This window comes from Alternaria hordeiaustralica (assembly GCF_023758085.1).
Source record: "Alternaria hordeiaustralica strain BMP 2776 chromosome Unknown scaffold_7, whole genome shotgun sequence".
Taxonomy (NCBI): Eukaryota; Fungi; Ascomycota; class Dothideomycetes; order Pleosporales; family Pleosporaceae; genus Alternaria; species Alternaria hordeiaustralica.
Genome location: NW_026056779.1, coordinates 933,337 through 955,967, shown reverse-complemented (window position 1 = coordinate 955,967; position 22,631 = coordinate 933,337). Strand labels below are relative to the sequence as shown.

The following is a 22,631-nucleotide window of genomic DNA, read 5'->3' as shown; positions in this document are numbered from 1 at the left end:
ATGGCTGTCAGACGGGCACGTTGGGTAAGCTTCGTTGATGTCATAGTTTTTTATTTCAGCTAGCGAGAGAAAGCGGCCTAATCTGGACTAACGCGTCACGCTAGGCACGCGTACCAGATCAGGCGCGTTGGATGCTACTCATCCACCACCTCCCCTACCACCTTGGGCGCGCTCCAAGATCAAGCCACTCTCACACTTAGACTTCCGCCTTGATATACGGGATGCCAGTCAGCTTGAATGTCCTCTCATCCATGATCGGCTTGTTCACCGGCTCGAACCGATTGTGCGGGTCGTCCACTCCGTCTCTTTTCGCAACGTTTGAGCCTGTGTGCCTCGCGTTTGGCCAGTGGGTCGTTCCCACCCAGCGCTCGTACGCATCCTTCTTCCTGCGCAAGTCCTCTTGAGTGGCATCTTCTACAGGCATGTAGCATGTGTAGATTGCAAAACGAGGCTGCTTCGTCTTGGAGCTCAGGTTGTAGTGAGGGGTGCGGGAGTCCCACACCAGCAGATCGCCGGGCTCTGCACACACCTTCGCCCACTTCAGGCCTTTCTTCTCGAGCCACTTCATGCCGTTCTCAGTGAAGCCATACCACTCTGGTGTCCACGCTGGAATGCGTTCCTCGTCCGCCATGTCTTTATGGAACTCGTCGGACAACAGGTGTCCGCCCGGACACACGATCAATCCGCCGTCCTCTGGACCATTGGGAAGCAGATTCACCAAGCCTTGCAGACATCGGAATCCAGGTTTCAATGGGTCTTGGTCTTGGTGAGGCCACGGCTTGTTCGGTGCCAGGTCTGAGCGACTAGAGTGACTGTCAGCTTGTTCGAGGCATGGATGCGCCCAACATACGGCAATGTGAAGTTGATCGCATCAAACGACACGATCAAGTCCTCGGTATTGTAAACCTTCTCAAAGGCTCCTACAACGCCAGGCTCTCCTCGGATCGCCCAAGCAAAGTCCTCGTGGGTAACAGCATATTGGAGGCACATGCCCTTTTCAGTTATCAACGGGAGCTTGTCTTTGTGGACCGTGGACAAGTCATTGCGGTCATAGCCGAGGTTGCTGGAAAATGTGAGTGCTTTACGATATCACGTTGTGGTGTCTGTACTTACAATCCTTCCAACCAGCTATACATCTTGTCTGCGTACTTATCGGCCCTCTCCTTCGGAATTGCACCCTTGATGACTGCATAGCCATCTCTAGCCAGGTCGTCCCTCCAGTCTCCGAACGTCGTATCCGTGCCATCCACCCTCATGCGCTGATCTTCGACGGCCTTCAGCGTAACCGACGCTGTCTTCGTTGCGGTGGAGATCATGTCGTTGGGTATATTGGTCTTGGGGCTGTTTGCCGAATTGAATGGAACTTGATTGCTGTGTTGGGAAGACTGGCTTGGAGGTCATATTCAACAGTCTTCTCACACGATATCTGAGCGCCTGTGCGATGTGCAGCCTTTGGCGTTGCCCACACGGACCGAACGTGTCTAGGCCCACCTCTCCGAACCCCGATTACGACGACGGCGCATGCGAGATGCACGAACCTGAATACACATTGCGGGGATGTTGGGAGAAGATCTCGTAAAGTGGAGGGTAGAGATCAATTCCAGCAGGTTTCCCTTGCTAGGACGGTGAGAGGTTATCGATTATCAGGCAACCGCTTTCCCGGGATACCACCAACATGTTCGATTTCACTCCGGCACAATATCTTGACACTCCATCAATTCCTCTTCCTGTACACCCATGACTGCGCTCACAATGTCATCGTCAACACCATTTCGGATCATTATTGTGGGCGGTGGTATCGCAGGATTGGCAGCAGCTATAGCCCTTCGGAAGGACAGTCGACAGATTACGATCCTCGAACAATCTCGTCTCAGCGCAGAGATCGGCGCTACGATCTCACTACAACCCAATGCCACAAGGATCCTAGAACAGTCGTGGGGATTAACAGATCTGCTCAACGGCTCGAACGGCACGGTCGACCACGGATTCAGGATCTACAATGCTGACGGCAAGATGGTGAATGAAATACCTCTACGGAGCAAGACGCAGTATGGCGCAGACCGCATCATGTGGCACCGCGAAGATCTCCACGCCTATCTCAAGAAGGCAGCTACATCCATCGAACGGGACGGCCAGCCTGCAATACTGCGTACTTCGGCACGAGTATCTCGGTGTGACTGTGAAGGAGGCAAAGTCATACTTGAGAGTGGTGAGCATTTAGAAGCAGACCTTGTCATTGGCGCGGATGGCATTCACAGTGCTCTACGTACTTCTATACTCGGTCGAGAGGCTCATCCCAAGCCCACAGGTTCCTCGGCATACCGGCTTATGCTGCCAACTGCGATTCTGAACGAGCGCGCGCCTCAATTCTCCGAAAACATCAACCCAGAGGAGCCCTATACTTCTATGATCATGGCACACTCCTGTCGACTCATCATGGGTCCTGCACGCGGCGGATCACTTTACAGTATCGTTGGACTGGTACCGGACGAGCAGATGAACGAGAATTCCGACGAAGCGCAGTCGTGGGTGACGAAAGGACACCCTGAAAAGATGTTGGAAACATTCAAGGATTTCCCCAGCTGGACCAAAGATGCACTCCGGAATGCCGAAAGCATCGGTCTCTGGCAGCTACGCGATTTGGATCCGCTAGATAAATGGCACTCTGGACGCGCGATTATCATTGGGGATGCCGCGCACGCTATGCTACCGACTCAAGGCCAAGGTGCAAGCCAAACCATTGAGGACGCCGAAGCTTTAGGAACGCTCTTCAGTCACATCATCGGCAGGCCATCCAAGGACGAAGTGTCTTCGATCCTAGAAGACGTCTTCAAAAGTAGACACGAACGTGCAAGCTTGATACAGCGATTCAGCCGCGAAGCTGCGAAGCCTGCAACGGAACGAGGCAGCAATGTGATCAAAATGTGAGTGCAAGTCGCGCAGGTTTTTTGGCATGATCTAACCGGGACAGGCACCCTGATGAATTCATGGATTACAACTGCACCTATCGGGGAGTGCATGATTGGGAGCAAAGGCGTTCTATGTCAGCAATAACGGTTGGTCTCAAAACAACAGCAGTGGCTTAGACCAGGTCCCACACTTCGGTCGACACGGGTATTGGCGACACCTGAGCCGCGCCCTCTGAATCGATGTTTCTGCTGCAGTTGTAGACATAGGCGACATGGCTTGATGAGTGAGGCTTGCAATGTGAAACGTGACTACTCCCGAGGATGTTGAAGGTTCGGCAATTGATATGCCGTCGGCTCGATTGGTGTGACGGTTCAGACACACCCCGCATCTGAACAAGGGTAGGGGCGCCCACTTTCCGATGGCCGGAAGCCTTGATGCGCTTTGAACTACCTGCTCGTTTTTTTCCCACATTTCCGTTCCTCAGTTCTTGAATTATGTCAGTCGAGATAGCGGTGACCCCAACGAATGCGCGACCCTCGAAACGTAAGTGGACTTCCGATGCGTCAATTGGTGGGCTTCAGTGTCAAGTCTGCCACCGATCATACGAACGTGCCGACCACTTGAACCGACATCTAGACTCACGTAAGTTTCGCTCACCGTTGGCCATCACTCAACGAAATACTAACGATGCACAGACCGCAACGAGAGGTCGTTTCATTGTGAGGAGTGCCCTGCAGCGTTCAACCGAAGGGATTTGCTACTCAGGCATCAAGCAACTCACACAAAGAATGCTAAAGATGGGCTCGTAGGCCCATATCGCGTAGCAGAACGTGCCACGAAGGCCTGTAACTCCTGCGTCGTATCAAAAGTCAAATGCGACAATGGAAGGCCATGCAAACGGTGCCAAAAGAAAAGCCTACCATGCCTGACAAAGTCGCCCGATCCGTCACCGCCCGCTCAAGCAGATGTAGGACAACAGTCAGCGCAAGTGTTTGCAGCATCTGTTGAAGAGCAGAGCAACCCATACCAATTTGACGATGACATGCAACTGAACGATGTCTACCTCAACGAGACCAATACTGAGGCGCAAGCTCTACTCGATCTGTACAATACCACTGGTTATACCCAGCATACCATCCCGGCCTTTTTCGAACAGATCATGGTTCCCGCACCAGACTTCTTGGGTAGTGACTACATGCAACCGCCTCCAGATCTGACCGCATGGATGCCAGAGAGTGACTGGCTTGGTCAGGTTGACATTTTTGGCAATGATTTCACTCCAACTGTCAGTCAGATGCTAGAAGTGCAGACATCGCAGGTGACAGCCTTGCCTTCTGCAACGCCGCCTCTTAATACAGATGTTTCTCACGAGAAGATTGATAGCAACTCCGCGAAGAGGCGCCATGCAGTCTTCAAACAGTCTGCCTGGTAAGCCACACTGACCGATAGACCAATCAGCGCTGACCTGCTTTAGGTTCTGGATCCCCGAGCGTAACCAGCACGCTTTCAGCGAGCACGAAAACATCGCTTTGGACGAGCGTAACGTAGATCTTGCCTCGTCACCACACATGCCATATTCTTCCAACGTTGTGATCCCAGATAAGCTATCGCCGGCAGCCCGTGACCGCATCTTCCAATTGGTGTCGAAGACAGCACAGAGCCATATCACCATTCCTTCTTTCCCTTCGGCAGAGTGCGTCGACAAGCTGATCAAAGTTGGAATTGCAAAAAGAACTGAAACGGATGCATGGATCCATCCGTATACCTTCGAAAGCGAGACTGCCCGGCCAGAATATCTCACTGCCTTGGTGGCAGCTGGGTGCGTATGTTTTGGCGTACTCTCGGTGAGCAGGACAGGCTTGGCGCTACAGGAGATAGTCCGAGTCGCGTTGAACAGGCTGGTAAGTCTTTTGCAAATACCAGGCTTGACACCAAGTCGAAGGATGTCTAATACGTCTCCAGTCCGAGAATGATAACAGTGTGATACGCGACCTTGAATATCTCCAAGCTTCGATGCTTTGGCTTGATATCGGGGCATTCTGTGGGTACAGGAGGAAGATGGAAATCGCGGAGAGTAGCTTGCAATCTCTTGTCACGGTAAGAAGCTCTGATATGATAGTGTAACACACGTTGACTCTGTAGGCACTACGGCGCGCCGGTAGATTCGATTACATCCGGTATCCTGCAGTTACACCGTCTGCAGAGGATGGCGACGAGGAACTACATGCAAAGTGGAAGCAGTGGGTGGAGCAAGAATCTTACAAGAGGTATGACAGACACAGTAGACTCTGTTTACCCAGCATCTAATACAGACAGGTTGGTGTATCACTTGTTCGAGCACGATATCCACATGACTATGGCCAAACATCGCCCGCCACTTATCAGCTACGCTGAACTTACGCTCATGTTGCCTGCCTCGAAGACCCTGTGGTTGGCACCTTCAGCAGAGACATGGCGAATGCGCTATCTTGACATGGACGTCGTCGCCAGCGCTCCCTCACTGCAAACACTTCTGAAAGACGAAGCTGCCATACACTGTCTTCCTGCCACCATCGACATGCAAGTCGCTCACTCATCTTATCTGCATGGCATTGCTGCCCAAATCTGGGAGTATACACAGCAATCTGCGCTGATGAACGAGAGCAGCGACGCCGCTTCACAGCTCTGGGCTCGATCTCGTCAGGAAAAACTGTTGGTGTATCTTCTCTCATACTCGATGAAGCTGACACTCCCCCGCAGATACCAATACCTTCAACGCGAAGATCTTGTACCTAGCAAACATCCAGCCGTGACCTGTCTGTTCCACCAATTCTTGCAGATGTACCTCCACGTCAACCTCGATCTAATCACGCGCTTCGCCGGCAAATGCGGTGAGAGCGCTGCCAACAGCGCGTACACTCACCTCTCACCCTGGAGCCAAACCAAAGAAGCCAGAGTCGCCATCTGGCATGCTGGACAGGTAGTCCGAGCTGCGCGACAAATCCCGCCATACCAGATCCGCGGCCCAGATTCCTTCATGTTGTACCATGCCATTATGGTCCTCTGGACATACAGCATGATGACGCGCGACCTAGCGAAGAAGACCGGTACTACGACGCCGATGCGCACACGGCCAAGTTCGCTTCCGGGCAAACTTATCTACCTCGATGATGCCGCCTCTGATAACCAGGCTGGCGTTAATGCCTTCATTGCTACGAACAGCGGTATACCGTGCCTTCGCATCATCTCTACGCACCAGCCGGTGGCATCGGAGTCTGGAGCGATTGCTCGGCCCGAAATCTGCAACCTCAAGTATCCTTCACAGGTTATGAAGGTGGGCGTTATGCTTCTTGAATCCACACATCCTGACGTGGATCGTGAAACTGGGCCGCCGCTCGTGCGGGCGCTTTGTGGACTGATGGAAGAACTTGGAGGTCTGAGATGAGAGGATTTGGTATATTCCATTGCGATGGCAGGACTCTACGCTTACGATCTTGATTGTCAACATACAGTTCCTTGTCAATCAGCACTGTGCTCGCGCACACCTTGATCAAAGGTCGGGGATCGGGCAGCGTAGTCAAACGAGCGCATTGCAACGAAGAATGAGAGACATTGATCAAAGAGCGATTAAAATGTATTTCGTGATCTCATAAGCCCGAGCACTTCGCGCTAGACCCTTCCATTCCACAGTACCAAGAAAGCAAAAACATGCTTCGACTTAACATCCCTAGACCCACCCGATAGCCATCGGAAGTCCGATACAGTGCGAAGCCCACGTAACCATCAGAACCGCCGTTCGCCGACGGCAGTCATGACAGTGTATGTACACCCCACTTAAGCCTTGTTAGAGCCGCGCTTTGAGCCACTCGCAAGATCGGCAAGATCCTCCATGAGGTCATTCCAGATCTGCTTTACCATACCCTCACCCTCCTCGCGGGTAGACGTGAATTTGTTGGCGACAGCCTCAGCGATGCCCTGGTAGCCAGACTGGTTTGTGTCGGACACTTCGGTCATTGCGGAGGGGGAGTGGATGTGGGTACCGTCAGCGGAGACGGTGTAGATTGTGGGCTGCATGGGGATCTAGGAACCATATCGTTAGCACTCTTGCGCGATAAACAAAAGACAGAGAGTGGGACAAGACTTACGGAATCCTCGCTCTCAGCACCCCGGCTGGCAACGTTGGCCCATGGGATGATAGGGACTCTGATGCCCATGGGCGCGCTTCGGCTCTCCAGGTCGAACTCCGGGAAGTGCATAAAGTCCAGGGTACTGGAATCGCCGACGGACTTTAAACTCCTCGATGTGTTAAAGCGGCGGACTTTGTTGCCGGTCTCGGTAGCCTCGGGGACTGGGATGGTTTGCTCGCCATGAAGGCGGATGGGTCCCGCTGAACGATTTGAGGCATAGGGCTTATCGGTTGTGAGGAGCGATGAAGAGGCAGTCGAACCTGTCATTGACAGCTGGCGGACTGTGAGACGAGGGCCCAGAAGGCGGGGGCCGGCGAGGGCGCTGATGATGCGAACGCTGGGTTTTGAGGCGGCCATTGCGAAGATGTGTGTAGTGTTGATGTATGGGGAAGTTGATGTGAACGAAACGCAAGTGCGCGCGAAGGGGAAGAAGTAGTAGTATGCGAAAGAAGCAAGACGAGCAATTAGTGGTAGATTATAAGACGATAAGGTTTCAGTGACGCAAAGATGCGGGCGTCAGTAAGCTTCGGAAGGCGGCGGGCAATGGGAGGCGCTATCAGGCGAACCGGTAGACAGGAACAGGTGTTGAGAGGACAGGAATGACAGCTGAGCTCGCGACACAGTGAGGGGAAGCTCTCCCTTTTCTAAGCCGTCGAGCCTCACAACACAGCAGCGGCGACCACCTTCGGATTCCTTGGCCTGCGTTCTGGAATCTCTACAGAGAGCGGTCAGTGAGCTGTGCTGTACAACGACTCAGGACACCCTCGTGGGTTGTTCACTTCATAACGAGTGGGCACATCGGGGATGCAGCGTTGGACTCCGTGGTGCTCAGTGGATGGGAGCTTGCTGGGAGGGAGCTTGGGGCACCCACTATACTGCATGTGGCACAAGGGCTGGCCCGAACCAATGGAAGGGACCCACTCTAGCATGCCCAGCACGTCTCCCCCGCACTTTTGATCATGGTCGCAGCGTGCTCAAATAAACCGTCTGATGTCTTGACTGTGACTACGGCACTCGATTGAAGTAAAAACATGATGGTCGTTGAGCGTCCACGCACAGCATGTTCGTTCGTGATGGCGTCCACCTTGAACGCAACGGCGCCAAAATGTCGGTGTACATAGCAGTTGTTGAGCGCACAGTTGCAGGGGGGATCGCCATAGGTTTAGCGATGTCGGCTCCCTCCCGTCACCATGCACAGGACATACTTGTGCCTGTATGATCGGCTCTCCACCCAGTGCGCATAAGCTTCGGTGACACTTTACTGGGCAAATGAGGCGTGCGATAAGGAGATGCGCCCAGCCTATTCTGTTTTACCAAGACGTCAAGATCGGGGTCTTGTGATGCCTGCATGCCGACCTTGCATGTATATACGATGCAATCTGGTTGTGGTGGTGTTGTGCTGGGCAGTCTGCATCTCGATGTCGTGCTGGGTCTGCGGCTTGATCCTACTATTCTCGCGATCAATGTTTGCAGCACAGACGGTCAAGGTCGACCAGAAGTTCGAGATTTCTTTCGCAAAGTCTTCCGAAAGGAGTAAAGTGAGGCTGTGAATTCCATGATTAGAAGCGTCCCACCCTGACTAAGATATACCACTGCCCCACTGCGCACCATGTCCACGTACCAAATCTGCACCAGCCGCCTCAGACCAACATTCCCACGCGACCCCACTTACCCAACGACTTTCCAGGCGTCCTCGACATGTCCTTTTGAGTGGTTTTGACCAAGTAACATTACCACCTACTTTCGAAATTTGTCATCAACAAGACAAAAGTCGGCCTGATGGTCTAGTGGTATGATTGTCGCTTCGGGAAAATTATCCTGGATACAGAGTATCTGTTATGTGACAGGCCCCGGGTGTAAGTTGCCACAGTCTTGAATATGTGAAGTTTAGAATCTAACATTTGTGAAGTCGAATCCCGGTCAGGCCCACTCTCCTTTTTTGCTCCTGCAAAGCCCATAAAAGCTCCGTATGTTCTGCGTAATAGTCTGCATCTTTTTTTTAACCCCCTATTTGTATACTCTAAGATTGGAATTTACCTCTTCCAGAAAATGCTTTCTCTCGCTCTGCATGTTTGCTGCCTCCAGACGTGAGGACGAGGACGCATATAGCACAGGGAACAGCTCACAACGAGCATCTTCGCATCTTCCCTGAGGGTCCCAAGGAAAATATAGCATTAGCGACTATCATAACTTGAAGTCCTACAATTTGCCTATCTATATGCGTCTCTGCAAAGCACAAGTCTACGAAACGCGCATTCAGTAACCAGGCTAGAGATCCTCTTGTGCTTGCTTTCACAAACACGCGGTACAGGAACACAAGCGAACGCACGTTGCAAACCATGCGCTTCTAGAATAGCAATCATACTAGATCTCCGGCTGGCGTCCCATGCTGTATGATTAAACTTACATACATCAGGATAATTCTCCAGCGTAGCCAAAGCACCAGTCACATCACATCTCCAACGACCAAGAATCAAAGTGAAGGCTTGAAGCTACATTTCCTGTGGTATATACTCTGGTCTAAATCAAGCAATACAACGCCACCGAGCAAAGACGGCTACAAGCAGGCGTCGAGACCTATAATCTCCAAAACAAAACTCCCTGATAGTCTCCAATCCGGGGGTATCAATGACCCTTGGGCGCATACGAAGCAATGAAAGTGGTATCCAAACAAGAACATGAAGTGACAGAAGGCAGAGGCGCGCATGGTTCGTAGAATCAAGTCGTGAATGCGTGGCAGAATCGTAAAGAGATGAGGGCTGCCAGAGAAAGCAGAGCGTGAAGGACGGCTACCGTCCGTCGTACGAGTCACTAACCCACCCGCTGTTGTTTCCACCAGCGTACATGGGCTGTTGACCGCCCTGTTGGTAGTCGCTCTCTTCTTCAAAGTACTCGCCTCCACTAGAAGCATCGAAACTGCTGCGACCGCTTATATCGCCATCGTCGTCAGGCGGCCCGGCTGGGAGCTGATCCCACTGAATGCCCGCCAGTGCTGGGTACTGAGCGAGAATGGCAGCAGGTAGGAATGGCTGTGGGGCTTGCATGCCCCCAGCCTGAGGGAACGACTCGAAGCCAGTTTGCCCGGGCATCATGCTACCAAAGTTTTGAGCTGGCATTGGTGCGAACATGCCATTGCCATTGTTCAACTGCTGGTTCTGGCCATCCCATTCACCCTTCTCGCGCGCCTCCTCTTCGAGTAGCGGACGGATACACACGCGGCCTGCCTCGGATCGAAAGTGACGTCCAAGAGCATCTGCACGGGCGAATCGTCGACCGCAGCCCCAGTTGTTGCCATTCTTGAGGTTGCCACGGCAGACAAACTTCTTCTCGCCCGAATGAAGACCTTCATGTCGCTTGCGATCGTGCTGGCGCGCAAAGGCTTTCCCACAGACGCTGCAGACGAACGGACGCTCGTCCGTATGTGTTCGCAGATGCGATCGGAGGTTGTAGGCTCGAGTGAAGCGCTTTGGACACAGCGTGCACTGAAAGGTTGCCGGATGCTTCTGTGTGCGCTTTGGGTTGGAGCCATCGGCGGGCGCAGGTCGCGACGGATCTGCAAGATCCAAGATGTAGTCGCGATTGGGTACGCTTGATGTAGAAGAACGGCGGGAGGATTTGTTCGACGGCGAAGGGGAACGAGACTTGGCAGCGTGGGGGGAAAGTGAGCGGTTCACATCCGAGCCTGGTGTTGATGCGCGCGAGCTAGCACTGCTGAAAGGATCGGATCTGGCGCGAGTTCTGTTCCGGCTGCGTGCTGTTTCGCTGTTAGAAATGGTTGGTAGGATTCATTGGACTGCTTACATCTGTCTGGCGGGCTCAGCGCATCTATTTGATGCTCGGGCTTGGGTGGCTCAAAGCTTGCCTGCCGTGAAGGCGGTGCGAAGTCAATGTTGATTTCCGGCGGCGACATGGCGTCGGCCTGACCGAACTCAGGCACAGGCTGGTTCAGTGAGGGAAACGGCTCAGCTTGACCTGGGTAGCTATTCATGTCTGGAGGCGCATACGGGTTCATGTTCTGAGTGAGACCAAAGGTTTCGGGCTGGAATTGCGGAAGGACTTGTTGATTCGTCGGAAGCAGACGAGGCGAGATGTGAGGGCTGTTACCCGCGCTCATGTGCGCATTGCTGCTGTTCAGGTTGAATCGGTCGAATCCTGGGACAGGGTCCTGGAATAGCTGGGGGTCGTTCTGTGCGTTGATGAGGGGTGATGGCTGCTCATTGTCCAAGCTGTCCTGGTGGTGCAAGTACGGCGAGTTGTGCACCGACGAGGCGTGTACAGACGACGCAGCATCGCTGTTGCCCCTAGACCTAGACCTGTGCTGGCCAAAGCCGCCCGCCATCTGCCCCCATTCCGTAATCTGACCGTAGGCTGCGTTGGGGTCTAATGACGTGTGTCGCGAATGCCCGGGTGATCTGAAGGGACCTTGATTCAGGTTCGGCGAAGCATGTGGGCTCGGAGAATGGTGGTTGTTCATGTTGGGCAGCAGGTGCGGCGGGGTAGGCGCGTTGTGCTGTGTGGCTGCCATCTGGTGCATAAGATCGGAAGGGTCGATGGACTGGTTGTGTTGCGACTGGCTGTCGAGCATGTGCGGGTCAAGCGTGTTCCCAAGATACGACGGCAGCGATTGGTTCTGGCCGAGGTCGTTGGCCTGGAAGAAGTTGGCGTAGTCGGCGTTGGTGGAGTTGGCGATGTCGAGTGGGTCGGGCGAGATGTTGCTGCCTTGGGGGCCGAATTGCGGAGTGTTGTGCTGCGAAATGTTCTGCGCAGCTTGGAAGAAAGCTGGGTCGGCAAAGGTGTTCTGCTGGGGGAATGGCTGGCCTTGGGTCGTGGTGAGGAAGTGCGTGTTGTTTAGCCCCGCGCTGGTGACGGCGTACGAGGATGGGTCTTGAGCAGGATCGAAGCCCAGGCCGACGTTGTGCTGGTGCTGGAAGGGCGCATGTGGGCTGGGCGAGGGAGAGTGCGCCTTATGAATGCGCTGGCCGACTGAGGGAGAGCGCCCTCGCTGTTGGATGTCCATGATGTAGGTACTGGATTCGCGTGTGCCCAAGAATAGGTGGGATGTGGAGGAGGGAGCCCTGGAGGCCGCGCTTGGGCCAACGTGGAGAGCTTCGTAGACACCAAGAACTAACGGCCGGCTGTGAGTGGTCGAATATCCTCCAGGTACACGCAATGTCGTCGGGTTACTGGCTTGTCTGCTGAGGCTGGTGAGTGTGAAGGAGGCGCAGTGTAGTCGTCGGTCGCAGGACACAGCCCACCTCACGAAGAGCGACGGCGCTGGAAGCGGCCTAGTCCGCTATAATTAGCCCCGCAATGGGAGAGCCCGCTGCAAAGTTCCTTGTGTGTTCCTTGGTTTCAGACTCTTGAGAGACGTGAAACCACGAGCTAGGGGATGCGTTATGCGTTGTTCTTCTGCCCGCCGGTGATGACGTCGGGAGCAACGCGGGCGAGGAAGCTGGACGTGGGCGGTAGCAATGGCGACAAGCAAGCGCGGCTGCGAGTTCCTGAGAGATACGCGCTGGCCGACGTGGATCGTTGTCGCGTGATAGTCGCAAAGCAATTCGCGGGTTTAGGTTCGGTGGAATAGAGCTGACCGCTACTGGCATTCGGTCTTGGGGAATCACTGTGTTCAACTGCTCACTCCACCCCAGCCTTATACAACGACTTAGCTTGCGCATATTCACGCGGGCCGTCCATTGGTGAAGCGTCTAATAGCCGGCTACGGCGGGCGGTCGACGATACCGCTTGAGAACATCAAAGTGATGCCGAGCCGTCACAAAACGTTCGAATCACACACTCGGCGACCAATCCGACGGGCAACGCTACTGGCCCAATTTCACACACCGCGCGATTCTTTGGCGCGAAGGCCATTCGGCGAGCCGTCGCGTCCCTGAGGTCATTACCCGTAGGCCCACTGAGCGTTCTCTGCACTGCCTCGCTCGAACCAACGTCGCAAGGCGCACTTTCTCAAGGCGTACTCCCATGTCCCCACAAACCAAGCCCTCGCTCCTATGCTCGACAACGTTGTGAGATGCATTACTTAGCTACGATAATAATAGCATATTTGGTCCCAACTGTGTGTTTTCGCAGAGCCGCACAAGTGCATGTGCATCGGATCCACATCTCGACCATATACTACTTGTGCTAATAGCATGACGCTTCAGGCCACCAAATCTACCCAAACTTTAGGCCTTGTGCAGGGTCCCACCGCCCATCTTGTGGAGGACCAGCAGAAGGTCGAGCGTTCCCGGATGATGTAGGCACCCCACCAAACCGGATTCCAACTTCTGGTGTCCACATACCAGACGGCGGGGGTACATTTGCTCTCGTGGGTGTCGGGGCTGCCAAAGGTTCTTCCGCATGTGCAGTCGCACCATAATGCGGGTTTTGTGCATCTGCCGCTTTCTGCTGATGTAATGAGTTTGTCGTTGCTTGCTGGAGGCCGAGGGAGCTCATTCGAGTAGTGAGATCGCTGGGACCATTAGCACAGGCGTTGGAACTAGTTGTTGCATTTGCATACCTTTCTAGATGTGATGCTTCTGACTTGCGGTTGTAAGCAAAAGTGCGCGCCTCATCCCGAAATCGATTTACGATCTTAGCTAGGTCATTGTAGAACTTTCGCCCAACGTCGAGATTCGAGATGATCTCCTTGTACTTGAAGTATGCGTTTTCTAAATTCTGCAACGCTTGCTCACGCTTCTTGGTGGATTGATCGCCGCGACGAGCGATCAAGAACGCCGCGTTTGCGTCTTGCAGTCGCTTGATAGCTTCTGCCTGCTCCTTCTCTTCTTCTTGGATCATGTCTTGGTCGGCATCGTACATCTGAAGACGCTTGTCGAAAAGCCCTTCAAATTGCACAGCCTCGATTGTCTGCATAGGGTACTCCCGTTCTAAGCGAGCAGCTTCGCGCAACAGCTCCGGATCTAGCCTGCTGTCAGGATATGGCTCATGTAGGGATGCATGGGACTTACTTATGTCGTCTTGCTTCGCCTTTGTCCGCAAGGCCTCAATCTTCCGCCGTCGCCTACTCTCGAGCCTGCTGACTTCATTGAAGCTGCCACGGAGCTTGCCGGCCTCGCGCTCGACATCGCCGGTGATGGCAGGTCTCCGGCCGCTCGGGACATAGTTTTCGAGTTCGTGATCTGGTCCACTGAGCAGTCGTATGAAGTGCTCATTCTCCTTCAACTTCGTCTTTACGATATTATCACTGTTAGTAGCAGCCTTGAAGTAGCCGTCAATTTCGTTGATCTGGGCATAGAGCTTAGGCGCTGCTTGCTCTGCAGGCGGCCGTGTCCAGCGTTCTGTGCCAAACTTGCGTCGTGCGCCTTCGTCCTCTGTCGCTTCGGACCTCAGGATATCGACACCTTCTTGATATATAGCTTGGTCGGTGTACATGAGCTTCTTCGTATCCTCCATTGAGCGCAAGAGACGGTTGATGCCATCTTGTTGACGGATCTCTTCAGCGTGTGCTACGAGACCAGGGGGAAGTCCTAGTGGCTTCTCTAGAGCCTGCAAGGAGCCGGGCAAGTTTAAGCTGCGGAGTACCTCGTGGATCTTATTTGTCAATGACTCTAGCTCTTCTACGATGGTACCATTGACTAATCGATCCCGGCGGTCTACGTAGATGCTAGCAGCCAGATGTACTGAGTAGGGCACCAGCTTGGAGAAGAGCGCTGGGCCAAGCTCGCCGCGCTCTCCCAGCATCGAATTAGACTCGGCTATCTCCTTGGGAACTCTCGAGACTACCATGTTGGCTCGATCCAGGATCTTGAGCTCTGCCTTTGGTGGTACAGGTAGCAGGTAGATCATGTCGTTGTCCTTCTCGGCCCGCTTCAGGTCCTCCGTTATCCGGTTCTTCAAGCCATTGAGATCTGCAAGCACAACTTTGTTGATGTAGCGCTGCTCCTTGAGAGCCTCGTTGACGCACGTAAGGCTGTCGCGTAGCCGTGCGACCTCCTCACCATACTTGCGCTTTTCGAGAGAATCGCAGGCTGCGCGGTATTGTGCAGCAGCCGCAAAGTGGTGGTGTTTCGCCGTCATATGATGTATCCACTCGCTGCTGATAGCGTCCGATTGTATGCCTGCGTCTCCCGCCTCGTTGTATAGATCGGATACGCGGGCGGCTAGTTTGGCGATGGTCGCGTCTTTCATCCCGTCCTTGACAGCCTTCTGCCAGAAGCACTCCTGTCCTTGAGCCAGCATGAGCTTTTCCAAGCACTCGAGTGTCATGAGGTCCATGTCTTCGGGTGGCTCTGTCCGCAGCTCCGGCAGGATAGTATTCCTCAAGTGTGACAAGACTCCGGCTGCGAGGCAGAAGTTGTTGGCTGCCATTTTCAGCCCGTCTGGTGTGCTTCGGTTCGACGACATGGCCAACTGGGAGTACATGGCCGCGAGGTTGAACATGATGTTCGCGAGTTCGAAGCGGAGGTTGTTGCGCGATGTCGGGCGGCTCGTGTTGTACCCCAGCGCAGGATACCAGGGGAATTCGACGCCGATGTCGATGGGGAACTTTCCGCTCAGCCATATCAGCTGCGCGGCGTACTGCTGCAGCTTCGGGATGTTGCTCGGGTGGGGTTCTTGGGCGTGGGTGGCGACGGACCGCAGCTTCTCGATAGTCTCGAGGTCCTTGGTGAACATGTCGGGATGCTGATCATACTTGGAGGATATGTACTGCTTGATGGCGTCGGTGAGGTTCACAGAGTGCGAGCGCCGGAACGGGAGGAACAGGATGTTGCTGGCCATAGTGCGGGTTGTGTCGTCTGCTGGCTGGCTGCTGTACTCAAAGTCATGGGCAAGAAATGTTTGGCCGTGTTTACAGGCGGCAGTGGGCGACGTCACCGCCCAACCGCCTGGGCGTGCGAGGGATGCAGCTTGAGCCCCGCGCTAGCCAACGTGGGGCGGGCGCGGCCTCAGGGTTCAGCAATTCACCTGCAGGAACGGGCTCAGCACATGCGCGACTTGGACATGGCAATTTACGGGTCGCGGCATCCAAGACACCGTGTCCCCATGTCAGAGCACCGGCGAGGACACCTCATCGTCTGCTCCCGGACCCTCACTGAGCATGTTTCATGCCACCAAAGTATCGCCATGTCAAACGAGACACGGACATTGTACATACCTGGCTGAGGCGCGCGCGGTTCCACAACCCGGAAATGTCGTGATGGAGGCTCAATATGTCAGCGGGGCGCGACGGCAATCTATAACAATCTAGCCGAATTGCACCACCATCTTGAAACTTGCTCATCCGCTCGTCGCAACGTCCTTCCGCTAGTGATACCTATATATACTAGTCACAGCTCCTCTCTTCGCGGTCATCAAACAAACACAACCACGCCACATCACAGCCCCGCGACCCGCACTGAACCTCGAAGTTTGCCAGCAACACCACCTACGAACCTCGTACACCATGACGCACACCTACAAGTTCAACGTTGCCATGAGCTGCGGCGGCTGCTCTGGCGCTATTGAGCGCGTCCTCAAGAAGCTCGAGGGTCAGTTTCCGATGCAGCATGCGCCGGCGGTCCAGGCATCATGTTCTAACTACTCCACAGGTGTTGAGTCGTACAACGTCTCGCTCGAGAACCAGACCGCCGAGATCACCGCCGCCGATTCGCTATCCTACGACACCGTCCTCGAGAAGATCAAGAAGACTGGCAAGACCGTCAAGTCCGGCGAGGCTGACGGTGAGGCCAAGGACATCTAGAGAGTGCAACGTAGCATGCACCTACGACAACCTTTTTCTATATTGTTTTTGGGTCAACGAGCGATGGATTTCACGGCTGTGTTTGCGCGCACGCTCTGACTTTGAGCTGCCGCCACGGCCCTCTACATCTGGTGCGACTTTGTAGATGCAGCGAATAAATGAGGAATACCCACCCTAAATCCACACCTGACTATGTGAGATACCAAAATCGCTTTCGGGCGCGACGCAGGTCAAGATATAAATAATGTAGCACGTTCGAATCATTTCAGGGGGTTCCGGTAGAGTCAAGAGGGGTGCACATGCGCCATCACAGTCCCCAGCGTCGCGGCATCTCGGTGTTCCACCAGATTGCTCCTGCCCCAAGCGGCGCGCAGACGTCACATGCCACGAGCTGAAGCCGGGTCGCCACGCATCATCGAGAAGCCACCGTATCCTGACTCACCCATTACAATTCCCATTGCTATCTTGGTCACAACAAATCTCCGGCCCTGATGTAATTCCGCGACAGCTGACCAGCAGAATCTGGTGCCTGAGCCTTAGGGCGCTCCGCCGGACCTCTTAGCCTTGAGCTCAATCTGAACTACTCCGACTTCTTCCTTTATCTCCGCTCACAGCCACCGTCTAATCATCTTGGAGTTGTTTCAATGCGTTCAAGTGCTTATCCGCGTTTTCGGCGCTCCCGTTACGCGTGCCGCTTACCGAACGCGTTCGTCCACTGGCATGGATGCGAATTGGGATGCCTAGTCTCTCATCACGGAAATCTACGAGGTGAGAACAGGCAGCTACATCCAAACCAGAGCTACCATAGGCGATACAAACATTCAAGTTGATTCGAACGCAAAGGTATATGGGCCTGTATACGCCTTGCTGCACGATAGGAGTTTGGTCGGGAGCAGTCGGTCACGAACGGCTTCTAACCGGACTGAGTCAGCGAGCTTCCAAGGGCACCAAGGGGCTGAGCCGCACCTCACTAATGCAGATCATCTTAGAGTGGGGGATGGGTATCCGTATGACGCTTGACAATACTCTTGCCCTGTTCAATGTTACCTTGGTTTCAGGGATGCACGAGAGCTTACTGCCTGGAGTGTATAAAGCTATCCTGAGGCCGCACGGTAATATTGCCATACACATCAGCTCATTTGAGCAAAACACCTATTCATCATTCAAGTTCAATCTCCACTCCATCATATCAACCGTCACTTCTCCTCATGCCGTCTCCACCAAGAAGCGCAATATCATTCCCGAGTCAGGCCGACCTCTTCTATTTCTGCACCACCTCATCAACCTCCGAAGAAGACCTCAATATCCACTATGCACCTCCTTCAAAATCCTCATTACGCATCGGCGTGCTAGTACTCAGCAACGACCAAATCCAACTAGCCGACCTAGCCGCACTTGACCTCCTCGCCATGGTCGGAAGAAACAGAATCAGCAGAATGCACGCCACGGCATCCGCCATGGACTCGGCTGTGGACGAAATCGACATTCGATATGTCAGTGTGACCGGAGAGGGGAGTTTTCCTGTCACGGCTGGCACGCGAATGCCGGTGACGGTGAGCTAAGCTTCGAATTGCTCCGTATCGAAAACACGATCGACACGACCACCCACCCACCCATCCATCCATCCGTACCCTCCAAACAGCCATCTCCTCTGGCCAAGAAGAGCCACCCTTTTTGGTCGCGCTGGATTCGCCTGGTCTTGACTGCCTTCAAGTAGTCATCTCTGACAAGTCTGGCAGGGAGGTAAAGGTCAACACGAGCCCCTACCCACCACTCGCTTCAACTTCTTTTTCGAGTACTGTGACTGACGTTTAACTAGAACTCGTTTGACAACGCGCCTCAATTCGACATCCTCGTCATCCCTGGATCCTTCTCAGCGACCGCAATGCCGGTAGAAGCTACCTCCTTCCTCACCTCGCAGTGCCTAAACCCCAATCTCATCGCCATCATGAGCATAGCCTCTGGAATCTATCCCCTCGTCCAAACTGGCATCTTACACGGCACACGAGCCGCAGCACCCAGATCGCTACTCCCAATGCTGCAGCAACAGTATCCTGACACGCTATGGCAGCATTCTTCCTGGGCCCGCCACGAGAAAGTGTGGTCGAGCAACTCGGCCGTTTCGGCTCTCGATATGGTTTCGACGTGGATGCGCGAGTACTTTTGGGACAGGAGTGAGACGGTTGACTTTGCGCTTACGGCTGCGGGTATGGGCTCGCTTTATGACTATAATCACTGCGATTATTGATGATTTGATGAGCATGGTTGGCATGGAATGGCGTCTTTTGGATATCATCTCAACTCTGTATAACAAGGGCACTGTTTTTGGCAACAATGAGGCGTTCTTGAAATGTTATATAGATTTGTTGGAGATTTTGCCGCGGATATGCATGTGGAATGGTGACTGAGCTTCCTTGTCAGTTTGTGGTAGCCATGGAAGAGTCATCCCCTTCATACTCGGAGACTTGTTCATGTCTAATACATTTCATGATCATTCCGAGAAGTTTCCAAAGACGGGTACCCCTACCCGAAACCATGCATAGCCATAGCCATAGCCCGAGTCTGGTCTTCGTTCCGCCAGGCACTCTCCTTGACCTTCTTCTCCCGTCTGAGCTCCACCGTAGAATCAGTGCTAAAACTCGATCGAACGTGGGCTTCATCTTCATGGGTGCCGTTGACGGCAGCCGTAGCTTCGTGTGTAACCCGACCCAAACTGAGATGCATGGACGACATAAGTAGGGCGTCTATATCGGTACCATCGATTGTTTCCTCGCCACTATCCAGACTCATTGCCGCTGACGCTAGGAGGTGGTGGTGCGATGCCAGACTGCTCGCTTTGCCATGCGTAGAACGAAGTTCGGAAGAGATGCTACCGTCGCCGCCTCGCATGTTGATCATGGGATGAGGAATCGCATCGGTCTGTGCGCGGATGCCTTGTAGCCAGGCCATCGTTGTGGCATCTACCGTTTTGTGGTCATAGTAGGTGTTGAGACGTGAGTGGTACGGATATCCCAGTGCGGGATTGAATGGTAGGACCTCCCCATCGCGGCGGCGAACGTATAACTTTCCCTCGCGATCTGGTGGGCCAAATCTTGTTTGCGGTGTACCTGCTGCGTCGCTAGGCGTGAAATCGGGTTCTGGGTGGTGGTACGTGGAAGATTTGGAGACAGGAACACTATGAGGCTCAGCGGCTCGCGTTAGAGCTTTTGGTGATGGCGAACGTGCGCGACGTGCGTGTTGAAGCCTTGTAGCACCTTTCAACCGAGCAGTGTCTTTGGACGCAAAGTCGATGACTTGAGGATCTCCAGCGGACGTCTCATCATCTGTTTTTCTTCCCCACCTCCCTCTCCTTTTCTTAGTCTCCACCTTCTCGACTTTCTTCGCTCTCCTGCCTCTTGGATGCTCCCAACCCCTGCTGTCCGACTTCTTCCCATCATCCCCACTAGTCTGCGGCCGATCGCGGCTGAATATAGTCCTTTGCTGTGGTGCCGGAGTTGACATGAACATCCCATGGTTTGCTGAAGAGGCTTTTCCACTTCTTGGCCACCCAGTGGCATCGGCGCTCATTCCTGATTGCTTTACTGGAGGCTGTCGCTGTGAATACGTCTTGTACTTGGGATCCGAAGGAGCAGCGAGGATTAAACGTGTGAGTTTTCCTGCCTTGGAGAGGACTGTTTGTAAAGAGTGCTTGCGCTTGATGGAAGCTGGCTCAAAGGCTGCCGGGGCTGGCACAACAGACGGGTAGCCAATCGTGTGAATGCGATCGCTTTGCTGCCGGGGCATGACCTTAGCTTTAGCTGTAATAGGACCGTGGCGAGGCAGATATTGTGAAGGTGTCGGCGAGCTGGTAGGGCGATAATCTCCTACAGCTGCCGGGCGCTGCAAATCATGCCGTCTCTCGATTTGCTGGCGCCGCATCACTGCAGTGACGCTGTCGTCCGGTGAGATAGTGTCCAGATCAGGCTCTCGCGATCCCAGTCCCTCCTGCTGCTGCCGCCTGACGTCTAAATCGCGTCTACGATCTGGTTCCTCGTGCCAATCTCGCTGTGCTTGTATACGTCGAACCTCGCGCTCACGCTCAACCCTTCTATACACATCGGTCTTGTTCAGATCCAGAAGGTCGATTAGCTGATCATGCCCCATATTGGCGGTTACCACGGAGGAAATTGGATGGCTGTCGTCGGTGTATTCGGATGCATCATCATTATCATCGGGAGGATCAGCTCGCAGAAATCTGGGTGGATTCGGCGGAGGGAGTCTTGGTGGCGGAGGGGGGTTATTCCTATCCCATCTCTTCTTGTCTCTCGGACTGACCAGATGACTTGGAGTTGTGCCATCAATATCCGGAGTCTCCTGTGATCCTACAGCAACCCATCGCTCATGTTCAGTCTTTGTTTCCGGTTTTGAGGGGCTTGTAGAGCCGCGCGCATCGTCATTCCGAGGGGAAAGCGCACTTCGAGAATTGAATTGAGCGAGAGCCCCGTCGATACGAGGCGAGCGGTGCCCATTCATCACTGGTACATCAGCTCCGCTATGAGTTGTCTGATGCGCTGGAACGGTGAATGATGTTATCCCCTGGGATGCCGGTACGAGCGGAGATAGTTGAGCCCCAAAGTACTGGTACAAGACTGCATCAGCACGAGCTCGGGGAACAGAGCTATCGTCCGTGCCTGCAGAGTCTGGCGTATTCGAGCCTGGCCTAACGTCGCCCCCTCCAACGGGGAATTGACCATGTCGTCTAGTATCGATAGGGGATGATCTTGCTGAAATTCCTTGTGCTGTCCTTGTCTCGTTACCATCGCGAGTGGTCGAGAAGTGCGATCGCACACTTCGCGCCACCTGATTCTCCGGGTGCCCAGCGTGTCTGATTGTAGGTGAGTCCCGCACAATGGCATCCTTGCCAGTCAGATGTGGCATAGAAGTTGAACCAGGGCTTTGATTAGAACCTCCAGTATCGGATGTCTTCCACAGTCCCTTCAGATTCCAGCCACCACCACGGAGACGCACCATGGGTGGTGATTGACCCTGATCCAAAGAGACCCGGCTTTCCGGGATGGCCTGCACATTGGGAGACATTGGAGGCGACTGCGGGGCGAAATAGTCCTTCGTGTTTGAAGGTATGTAGTTGCCATAAACATCTCTTCCGTTGTTCAACGGGGACATCGGGCAAGCAGGTCGAGCAAAAGGGCTGCTGGGTGGTGTATACTCTTTGTTACCGGTCGACGGGGACGTTGGTGAAAAAAGTGAGAAGGCAGCATGTCTGGGAGGGAAGGGGCGATCGGAGTTGCTGGAGATCTGTCGTGGAGGATCTGGTTCCCGAGACTCAGAGGTATGGAACCCTTGTGCCAGCCAGTCGGACACTTTCGTGTCCATTGTCTGAATACTGTAATCAGAGGACGGTGAGCTGTGCTCAGAGCGCGTTGTGTGATCAGTGTGGATGGCAGAAGGTGGGCCGTCGCGACTTCCTCGTTGTCCCGGCACGCGCCCTTGCACCACCATCTGCTCCACAACATCCCCGCTTCTCTCACTTAGTCGCAATGGTTCGGGATAGTTTTCTCCATCGCTCGCTTCAGATTCGAGTCCACTGAAGCAGCCGTCTCCCGGAGCACCACCACTGTCACTCTTGAGCCCTCTTTCAGTCGATGTATCGCTCCCTTCCCAATTATCCCAGAGCAGACACTCTCTCTTGTCACTCATATCCTTTCCCTCCAAGTTGGCGCTGACCTGTCTCTGTTCTGTTTCCGTCAACTCCCGATCAAGTTCGTCGAAAAGGGTTTGTGAGGTAGGAGACGATGGAACACTAGTTGCATTCGTAGGCTCGGAAAAGATAGCGCGCAGCCGTTTTTGATATGCTG

General features: G+C 54.0%; 8 protein-coding genes across 8 annotated transcripts; 3 read left to right on the top strand and 5 right to left on the bottom strand.

Moving 5' to 3' along the window:
- Positions 1-196: 196 nt before the first annotated feature.
- Positions 197-1,316, bottom strand: J4E84_004731 (uncharacterized protein; the record flags this gene model as incomplete). The annotated part of the gene is made up of 3 exons (XM_049387334.1): positions 197-803; positions 851-1,063; positions 1,114-1,316. The coding sequence occupies 3 exons, from the start codon at positions 1,314-1,316 to the stop codon at positions 197-199; spliced, it is 1,023 nt and encodes a 340-aa protein (XP_049245107.1).
- Positions 1,317-1,737: 421 nt separating this feature from the next.
- On the top strand, positions 1,738-3,086 carry J4E84_004730 (uncharacterized protein; the record flags this gene model as incomplete). The annotated part of the gene is made up of 2 exons (XM_049387333.1): positions 1,738-2,924; positions 2,972-3,086. 2 exons carry the CDS (start codon positions 1,738-1,740, stop codon positions 3,084-3,086), a joined length of 1,302 nt encoding a protein of 433 aa, XP_049245106.1.
- A 745-nt stretch (positions 3,087-3,831) lies between these two features.
- On the top strand, positions 3,832-6,334 carry J4E84_004729 (uncharacterized protein; the record flags this gene model as incomplete). The annotated part of the gene is made up of 6 exons (XM_049387332.1): positions 3,832-3,877; positions 3,909-4,338; positions 4,385-4,811; positions 4,873-5,007; positions 5,053-5,177; positions 5,227-6,334. The coding sequence occupies 6 exons, from the start codon at positions 3,832-3,834 to the stop codon at positions 6,332-6,334; spliced, it is 2,271 nt and encodes a 756-aa protein (XP_049245105.1).
- Positions 6,335-6,723: 389 nt separating this feature from the next.
- J4E84_004728 (uncharacterized protein) lies at positions 6,724-7,433 on the bottom strand (the record flags this gene model as incomplete). The annotated part of the gene is made up of 2 exons (XM_049387331.1): positions 6,724-6,969; positions 7,035-7,433. The coding sequence occupies 2 exons, from the start codon at positions 7,431-7,433 to the stop codon at positions 6,724-6,726; spliced, it is 645 nt and encodes a 214-aa protein (XP_049245104.1).
- A 2,432-nt stretch (positions 7,434-9,865) lies between these two features.
- On the bottom strand, positions 9,866-12,093 carry J4E84_004727 (uncharacterized protein; the record flags this gene model as incomplete). The annotated part of the gene is made up of 2 exons (XM_049387330.1): positions 9,866-10,830; positions 10,878-12,093. The coding sequence occupies 2 exons, from the start codon at positions 12,091-12,093 to the stop codon at positions 9,866-9,868; spliced, it is 2,181 nt and encodes a 726-aa protein (XP_049245103.1).
- A 1,154-nt stretch (positions 12,094-13,247) lies between these two features.
- On the bottom strand, positions 13,248-15,815 carry J4E84_004726 (uncharacterized protein; the record flags this gene model as incomplete). The annotated part of the gene is made up of 1 exon (XM_049387329.1): positions 13,248-15,815. The coding sequence occupies one exon, from the start codon at positions 15,813-15,815 to the stop codon at positions 13,248-13,250; it is 2,568 nt and encodes an 855-aa protein (XP_049245102.1).
- Positions 15,816-16,479: 664 nt separating this feature from the next.
- On the top strand, positions 16,480-16,776 carry J4E84_004725 (uncharacterized protein; the record flags this gene model as incomplete). Its single annotated transcript, XM_049387328.1, has 2 exons — positions 16,480-16,564; positions 16,625-16,776. 2 exons carry the CDS (start codon positions 16,480-16,482, stop codon positions 16,774-16,776), a joined length of 237 nt encoding a protein of 78 aa, XP_049245101.1.
- Positions 16,777-19,299: 2,523 nt separating this feature from the next.
- On the bottom strand, positions 19,300-20,919 carry J4E84_004724 (uncharacterized protein; the record flags this gene model as incomplete). The annotated part of the gene is made up of 1 exon (XM_049387327.1): positions 19,300-20,919. One exon carries the CDS (start codon positions 20,917-20,919, stop codon positions 19,300-19,302), a length of 1,620 nt encoding a protein of 539 aa, XP_049245100.1.
- Between the last annotated feature and the right edge of the window lie 1,712 nt (positions 20,920-22,631).